General features: G+C 54.8%; 1 protein-coding gene across 1 annotated transcript; it reads right to left on the bottom strand.

Moving 5' to 3' along the window:
- Positions 1 to 5,403: 5,403 nt before the first annotated feature.
- MRPL28 (mitochondrial ribosomal protein L28) lies at positions 5,404 to 8,666 on the bottom strand. Its single transcript, XM_040591507.1, has 5 exons — positions 8,334 to 8,666; positions 7,945 to 8,097; positions 7,482 to 7,616; positions 6,749 to 6,835; positions 5,404 to 5,800 (listed from the first exon to the last, which is right to left on the bottom strand). The coding sequence occupies exons 1-5, from the start codon at positions 8,619 to 8,621 to the stop codon at positions 5,723 to 5,725; spliced, it is 741 nt and encodes a 246-aa protein (XP_040447441.1). The 5' UTR covers positions 8,622 to 8,666; the 3' UTR covers positions 5,404 to 5,722.
- Between the last annotated feature and the right edge of the window lie 99 nt (positions 8,667 to 8,765).

Genomic DNA, 8,765 nt, shown 5'->3' with positions numbered 1-8,765 from the left:
GCAGGCCATGGCCAGCCAGTCCTATGGCCAGCAGCCCCAGGGATGCTCATGCAGAGCCAGGCTGCTGTCTGCTGCTCCACTTGCTGGGTTCCTGGTGATCCAGCATGTGACCAAGGGCTCCATCCCACCATCTCTGCCCGCAGCTGCTTCTCCTGGGGGTGATGGCTTGGTGCATGAGATACGTCCTTGAGTGGATGGGAAAAGAGCGCACGGCACATGGCTGCAGAAGGAGCTCCAGGCAGGATGGTGACTGCTCATACCCTGGAGGAGGGAGGGAGCAGAGCTATCAGCCTCCCTCTCCTCCTGCCCCGACAGGACCCTTCCCCTCCAGCCACCACTTGGTAGCTGGTCTTCTTCAGTTCATTACATATCCTCCCTCCTCAAGTTGATGGCTGTTTTCCAGGGAGCTTCACAAGGTGGAATAGCTACTAGAAAACACATCACAGAAAAAGTGAGGTTGGGAGGACCTCTGGAGGTCTCCAGTCTAACCTCCTGCTCTGAGCAGGGCTGCCTGCAAAGCTAGAGCAGGTCACTCGGGACCTCACCCTGTCCTTTTGAAAACCTCCAAGGATGGACATGCCACCACCTCTCCAGACCCTATCCCAGGGCTGCAACAACCTCCTGGGGAAGAATTTTTTCCTTATGTCTAACCAGTGTTTCTCACATCACTACCCATAGCCTTCTACCCTTCCTTGAGTCCCTCTGAGATGAGCCTGGCTCCATCTTGATCCCCAAAATCCAGAAAAACTTGCCACAAGTGCTACTCACCAGCAAAGCCATGAGGACGTTTGCTGCTGTTCCCCCATCACCTCTGTAAACACCACAAAGCAAATCCCCAGCAGCAGGCAAAGCTGTGGGGGTGAGCACAGCACATACCCCCCCAGCCACAACAGCCTTCAGCATCCTGATCCAGTTTTTTGGTAGAAATTGTGTCCTGCAAACGTAGCAGTGATATTTGAAAGGCATTTGCTGGAATTGCCCAAGTGAGTTTCTAAATCTCACCTCCGCTTGATAAACACCATAGGAGGGGGGATGACTTTTAGGCTGAGTTGTGACCTGTGCTGACACTGGGTTGGTGATGATTCACAGCACTGCTAAAAAAAAAATATTGCAATGCTACTCCAAATGGAGAGCCTCAAAGCCACGAGGGAAAACACAAACACAGACTTGCCTTTGAGACCAGCGTGAACGAAAGGGACATGCTTTTGTTAATGCTCCCGAAATATTACTTCTGTTTGCATACATAGTGGTTTGTCAGGAATTTACAAGTAAAATGCTGTTTAATTCATGAATGTAAATGGGTAAGAAAATAAGTTTGTTGAGAGACATGGCCTTAACCTCAAGCTGGTTTTTGGATCAGTGATCACAACTTCCTGGGAATCATGAGCAAGACAGACAAAATTCACATGTTGCTTCAAGACCCCAGCTAGCACACTGCCTTCGGAATTCAGAACCACAAAGTCAGTGCACGTGTTCTGCTGCTGTCCAGCCATCTCAGCCAAGGCCTTCCCAGTTCGGGTGCTTTTCCCAATTAACATTTTCTCTCCATTATCCTGCAGTGTTGGGTCGGGGGATGATGGAATACCAAGCCACCTTCGCCAGCCCACGGGCCCAATTTCACATTTAAAGGGGCACTTTCATATTTGTGTCAGGCTTGCTGGGACTGTTAAAGAAAACAATGGATTGTTTCTACCTGAGAAATGAACCAAACAGGAATCTCTCAGTCCTGGATTGACTGTCTAACTTCACAGTGCTGGTGGTCAATGCCCATGAGCATGCATCTCCCAGCCCCATCATTTGTGCTCCACAGTTTTGTCCACCAACACCTGGAACACTGCCAAGGCTGGAGATCCCCCCCTCTCATTGAGCAGCCCTGGGCTGCAACATCTTCTGGGTTAAAGCCTTCCTCACCTCCAGCCTGAACCTGCCAGCCCCGTGGCCATGTGTCCACTCCTCCTTTTGCCTGTCACAGCCCTTCCCCCCTGCTCCGTTTGAACCACAAACGGACAAAACTGCCTGGGGAACGGGGGTCACCCCTTGCCAAGCTGCACTGCTCCAGGTGGGTGATGGACCACCTCGCACCTCCCCCTGGACAGCCTGGCTTTAGGGACACTGGGAAGGGCTGTCACCATGAGACATGTTTATGGCCTTCGAGGTGGCCTCCCCAGCTGTGACTCTGCAGGGTGGCTCTTGGGAGCTCCCAGCTTTGCAGCCTGCGAAGAGCCCTGCCCTTGGCGCTTACAGGCGTGCTGCCCAGCCGTGCTTATCCACGACGGCCAAGGAAACCCGAGTCTGGAGTCAAAGCCCCTGGCACAGTGCTACTGTGGGGTCTGGATGGCCAGCCCCATTTCCCCCCCATCAGAAGTCCTCCCAGCACCGGCCACAGTCCCTGCAACAGGAAATAAAACAACCAAGTGATTCTGCAGTCAAGATGCCAGCTAGCAGCAGCCTTGCCCAGCATCAACAGATTGGCATAAACCTTGGCCTGCCAGTTTACCTTGGGATTTTTCCCTTCATGGCTGTCTTGCCGAGATCATTTTCACTGTTCCCACTTCTGAGCAGTCTCCACTGCTACCCCAGCCTTATCTTAAGCTGCCAAATTCAAGGTGACCCTGGGCAGGGCTCTCTGGCAGTTTGTCAGTGCCTGTCATGTCCTTGCAAGCTGCTGGCTCTCTGCTCCCAGCCCGTGCAGTGGTGTTTGCCGTGCACACTGCAGCAGCGCACAGGATCCTCGTGGTGGCTGGCATTAGACATGCATGGCGCCTGGCCCCACACCCGGAATGGGATGCTGGTGACCTTTGCTCAAGCCCAGGGTGGTGCTCGGGTCTAAGCTGTGCTGGGTGCCCAGGTTCTTCCCCTGTCCCAGGGTGGATTTGCAGCCTCAACCTGACAGCATCCAATTTGCACCCACAGGTTTGTGGCATCTGTGGCTTCCTGGGAACACATTGTCATGGTGAACTGCCTGCCCCTCTGATTCCCCTTACTAAGGCAGCAAAGGAACCCAACATCTACCAGGTGAGCTCACCTAGATGGGTAAACCCCCACCCCCCCCACCCCCCAAGCAGAATCAAGCTCCCTGTTTGTGGTCAGAGCTGCAAATGAACAGGTATAAAACGAGGACAGGTTGAACATCAGGCCCTGAGCTATCCCTCCACCTCCTCAAGGTAACCTGGCTGGGGGTATTGTATCCCAAACTACCCTGAATGCTACACAAGGGCTCCCTCCCCACCTCGAGACACTTGCTGCTCTGCCTAGCAGCCGGGCAAGCCAGCCCTGCATGCCTGCAACTGCTTTCTCTGAAGCTGCAGCACCCCTGGTCCGCAAGCAGAGCTTCCAGTTTTCCTCAAGTCAGCAGAGTATCTCCGTGAGAGCATGTCCTTGTGGGGAAGCTCCCGGCCACATCCAGCATAGGTGTAGGGAAAGGAACAAGGGGAAGGTTTCTCAGTGAAGGCAGGATGAGAGAATGGAGGGCTCCAACTCAGAAGTCAGGATTAACTACATCCCCAATAGCTTCCCCGTGAAGCTCCTCCTGCACTCCTGCAGTGCCCCCATTAACACCCCCCATCCCCAGCAGGACAGGAGCTCTCCCCAGGTCTGGCTGAAAGCTCCCGCTCCCCCTCCTCACCCACCAAACCACGCCGAGGCAGCAGACCCTGCAGACTGCGTGTGCACAACGAGCAACGCAGAAGAACAGAGCCCACGTCAAGGACAGGCAATCCCAGCAGTGCAGCCGCGGAGGCCATGCATCCAAAGCTCTCCCGCAGAGGTACGGCGCCACACAACTGGAAGACATTTTCACGTGACTAAAACCTACTAACCCCCAGTAGAGAGAAGCAGCCGGTAATCGCCCACTCAGCCATCCCAAACAGCCCCCTCGCCGCTGAGGAGCTTGGAGGCACTCGGGGACCCCCCACAGGGGGTCTGGGCAGGCGCCAGCCACGCTCTGCCATAACTGCACGGCCTGAGAGGCCAGACCCGCGCTGGCACGTTCCAGTGAAGCTACAGAGGGGGGTCAGGACAGAGCTGCAGTCTTAAGCTTTGCTCAGAGCTGCATTAAAATTCATGAGCTGTGCTAGCCCTAATGATGAGCAGAGCTGTCAAACACCGAGCTTGTCCCAGCTAATTATCTCTAACGAGGGCAGAGTGTCAGGGTCCCCGAGGAGCTGGGCAGCAGCTTCCCACTCAGCTCAGTTGCAGAAGAGGGAGAAGATAAGCAAATGTCATTGTGCTGGCCTAGCTACAAAATCATTAATTAGGCAAATGTGACCTTCTGTGCCAGTTTGCTCTTGAGAACCTGGACCCGCCAGAGCAGAGACATACAGGCAGGCTGGAAACACCCAACCTGTCCCCGGCAGCACTGAGCCTCCTGTGCCTGCGCAGTGAGAACACAGCCCCAGTCTGGCAGTCCCAGCCACAGTGACCAACCAGCCACACCAGTCAGAGGCTGTGCCACACTCACTTGGGGGCTCAAATACCCCTTGCAAGGGCTCCAACCCATTCCTCAGCCCAAAAAGCAGCAGAGAAGTCTCATCTTCATGAAATGCCACCATTTAGATTGCATTCACCTCAGCCACCTCCCTCATCCCCAGGCATGCAGCACAGCCCCGCAGAGGCTCTCTGCCTACCCAGTAACCGCCTCTCCAGCACCTCTCCCCCAGATCTTTAAGGCAGATGTTAGGAAACTACTCCCATGATCCTACCCTGTTCCAGTCCAGAGGGGACCAGCCACATGCTGCTCTACACGCCCAGTTTCTCTCTCATGATGGGTCCTGTGGCTCAGAAACCGAGACAGTACACTTGCCCTGCCCTTCAGTGCTGGAGAGGGGGAACCATGCCTCATCCCAAGATGTGGTCAAGGCAAAGTCACTTCCAGGGGCAAGTGACAACCCAGAGATATGGCTCACATGAAGACCATTGTGCAAGCTCTGTGCCTGTCCCTCACCTCAGAGCCGAAGGGAGGAGAGGCTTTTTTTCTCCAGCCAGAAGCCCACTGCAGGACCATGAAGCTTACAGACATCACCAGCGATACACAGCGCTGTTAACCAGCATGTAATACGGTAAGTGTTTTTCAGTCCCTTGTTGCCCAACAGGAGCAAAGGCTTGAATGCCGCCTTCAACCACATTTTTACAAAACAGAAGATCTAAAAGTCACCAACTTCAAACAGAAGCAGCGCTGGAACCTAAGGGGTTGGAGTGAGCAGTACCGCCGGCCACTGCAGCCAGGGAGCTCAGCCCCACCTGCTGGCAGGCACCACTTGAGGCAGGGGCTTTGGGGTCACGCTTTGGGGGCACAACTGTCTCTGCTGCAGAAAGCTGGGGATTGATCTAAGTTACATGATCACAGAGTCTCACAGTACCTGCTATAATACACTACTGAGTAATAAGTACCAGAGAAAAGTTTACTGACGTTCCCAAAACGTGTATTTCATTTTATATTGTGATCAAGCTCTCAAGAGCAGCCAACTACTTGGAAAGGCAGAAGAACCATGCTAAGTCAGTCTTACAAGAACACTTTCAGAGGCCACAGGACAGAAGTTCTTTCCACAGTCCACAGGAAGGATTTCTCACGGAATTCAGGCCGTTGTTAGACTTCAGTAACTGCAACATGCCCTGGGTACGCTCTTCACGTGGCCCCTTCCACGCAACACGGTTCAGACAGAAGACTCACTGACCCCTACAGCTTGATCTGTGGCAGGGGTTTTGTGCCAAAGGTCTCTTCCACCTACTGCTTCTGCAGTGCCTGCTCTTTCAGTTGGTTGACAAGCTCTTCAGCATATACCTTAAAGAGTGGGACAGGGTCCTAAAACAAAGAGAGGATAAACCACTTAAAAGGAGTGAACCTGAGCAGCAGCAAGGGGCAAGTCTAATGGAGAGACCAGGGAGTCAGTGGTGTGAGAGTGCTAGCAGTGGAAACCAGAGAAATATGTGACTGGGTTTTTTTCAGTGGCTGAGCAAGGCAACCTGCGATGCCACTCCTCCAGACACAGCTTCTGCTCAGCTCTGTGACCTTGTCTCAGAGATGACAGGCACCTGTGTGGGCCATTCATCAACCTTCCCCGTTCTGCCTGCAGATGAGAATCATCAGTAGCTCCCAGGGACCACTTTCCTTCTAAAAATGCTTCCTTCCCTCCCTCCTCACATTGCCCTCTGACAGTTCTGTACTGAAGCACATTGCATGAGCCAACTCCTTGAAGGTGCTGGAGCCCCAGGGGGTTCAGGGCCCAGCACCACCTTGTGCAGTCAGTGCTCCTGACCTTTCCACTCCTGCTGCAGCCACAACAGGAGCTAACAGGTCTGGGGAAAATGTCACCATAATACCCCACCCACCCCAGGAAGTCCTTTTGCCCCAGCAGCTCTCTGGTGCACCCTCCTCTGCATATTGGCTCTAACAAGTGAGCTGCAGCGACAGAGGGTCATGAACCAGGTGGGCCCTGAGCTCATATCCATGTGTCTCAAAGCACAAGTACAGCAGACAGCAACCAAAGGTAAAGATGTTCAGGCAACAGGGCACAAGTTCTAAGCCATTCTCCCAAACATCTCTCCCCTGATCAGGGCATCTGGTTTATAACGAGCTTTAACCCAGCCCCAGGTTTTGGGCACCCAAATTCAACCAGGTTCACGTGGCTGCTCAGGAGTTTCTGAGCACCACTTCCATTGCTCAGGAATGCCCAGGCTGCTCAGATCAGCAGGACACACAGCCTAATGCAGCTAAGACATCTCACTGCTAACCACTACCCCAGGAACTCACCTTTTTTTCTAGGAGTCTCTGTTTTTCTATTGCTTCTTCTAAACTCAAGCCAACCCATTCAGCTTCCTCTTCTGGGATTGCAAATTCCTGTGACAAAAGGAACAGGTGGTCCAGTCCTTCCAAGTGGCTAAGATACAGATCCTCTCTACGCCCAACCCACATAAACACGTAACCCAGTAGGAACATTACTACAAACAAAACTTGCAACATTGTTCCCTCATTTCTGGCAACCAAAGCCCACTTCCCTTCTTTCCCCTTAGCGAGGGTCCTGCTTTCTCTGACCAGTCGTGCCTGCTGCTGTGCCTCTCCTTTCTAGGGCTGTTCCTCAGCACAGCTCCACAGACTGCAGACGCTGGTGGCGTTTCTATGCTAGCCACCATTGCCAGCTACACAACACTAAACTGCATGCAGGCAGTCTGAGCTCCTCGCTGCAGCACCAGTATGAATTCTCACTGCCATTGGCAGTGCCAGCTACCAGTGCTTACTGCAGACCCTCGCTGACCTTGAGCACAACACAAATAGAGGCTTCTGTCTTTCTAAGCGATCAGTACAGAAATTAGCAGCCCACAGAGAGACAAGAAAAACCTGACAAACAATGTTTATCTTCTCTGCCCATACCCTTAACCCTAAACACAGGACATTAACACTGGTTTGCGCTGTGACAGGATGATTAGGGCATTATCAACAAATATCACTGCAGACACCAGGCACGAATGGCAAGTCAGGCACCCACCTGGTACTTATTATAGATCGCCTCTCTTCTGGCTGGATCATCAGGATGCAGTTTTGGATCCCGCCGTGCAAGTCTCAGCAGCATTGTTCGCTTCAAATCCATCCCAAGCTTCGAGCCCATATCAGCTTTTGGAGTCTGGAGAGATAAAGTCCAACGTTAAACTCCACCAGAACCCAGCTGCTAGAGATCACACCAATCTATTGGCACACAGACACTGCTGGCAGCTTATCCGCGTGCTGTGGAGGCTTTCGGGACACACGTTATGAAAGGGGAAAAATGCTTTGGAGCTAATTTCATCAAGATTCTGAAGTTTAAAACTAAAGGCTCCAATCAAGGGGTATTTAAGGCCAGAAGCTTTAGACCTGCACTAATATATTAACAACGGCAGATGCCTGCAGGCCTCTGAGTGAGGGCAGCATGGCCTGGCTGAGGCTGCTGCACAGTGAGTCCCGCCAGCCCTTACCTTGAGGATGTAGAAGTCAAAGCCATAGGCCTCATCAATAAGGTCTAGTGTCCGCATGGTGACGGTAATGGTCAGGGTGGCGTCCAGGATCTCGCTGTAGAACTGCCGCTCGAAGAGCTGTGGCTTCCACGTTTTGGGCAGCCTGGTGGAGAGCTGGGCAGAGACCGGCCGTCAGGGCCCGGGGCGCTGCCCTCCGGGGGTGCTGCTGTCCGCCACCACGGCTGAGGCTGCACCAGGGGCCGCCTGGGCCGCCCCAGACGTGACCTCACGCCGCAGGGGGAAGGCGGAGACCGCGGCAGCAGGCCCCGGTCGCCTGACCCTCGCCCCCCGGCTGCGCACCGCCTGCCCGGTAACACTGACCTGGGGTACGGCAAGGCCGAAGCGCTCACCTTGTCATTACGAGCATATCGGAAGCCGCGGATCCAACCCTCGCCGCCCCAGAGCCCCTCGTGTGCAGCGCGCGGCAGGTACACGGGCACCGGCACGTCCTGCACCCTCTCCCGCTCCCCGGTGCGCGGGTTCCGCCGGTACCGCACGCCCAGCGGCCGCCAGTGTACGGGCGTGGGCGGCGTGTCGTCCTGCAGCTGGGCCAGGTAGTGCGCCGGCAGCCGCGCACAGATGCCCTCCCGCAGCCGCAGGGCCGGCCACAGCCGCGGCGCGTACCGGTGCAGCGGCATCGCCCGCCCGTCCGCGGCCACCACCGCCCGCTTCCGCTCCCAGCGGCCACCGCGGCCGGAAGCTGCCCCGGAGCCGCCTCTCATTGGCTGGCGCGGCCGGGCAGCGGGAGCGATGGCGGCGGCCGCAGGGGCCCTTGGCCTCCA

Source organism: Falco naumanni, chromosome 4 (assembly GCF_017639655.2).
Source record: "Falco naumanni isolate bFalNau1 chromosome 4, bFalNau1.pat, whole genome shotgun sequence".
NCBI classification, from domain to species: Eukaryota; Metazoa; Chordata; class Aves; order Falconiformes; family Falconidae; genus Falco; species Falco naumanni.
Note: the sequence above shows the minus strand (reverse complement) of the source record. Positions and strands in the feature narration are given on the sequence as shown.

Coding starts and splice junctions, on each gene's coding strand:
- MRPL28 (XM_040591507.1), bottom strand. CDS start 8,621: ATGCCGCTGCACCGGTACGCGCCGCGGCTGTGGCCGGCCCTGCGGCTG. Junction 8,098..8,333: donor GATATGCTCGTAATGACAAG/GTGAGCGCTTCG, acceptor GTCTCTGCCCAG/CTCTCCACCAGGCTGCCCAA. Junction 7,617..7,944: donor TTGACTTCTACATCCTCAAG/GTAAGGGCTGGC, acceptor TTATCTCTCCAG/ACTCCAAAAGCTGATATGGG.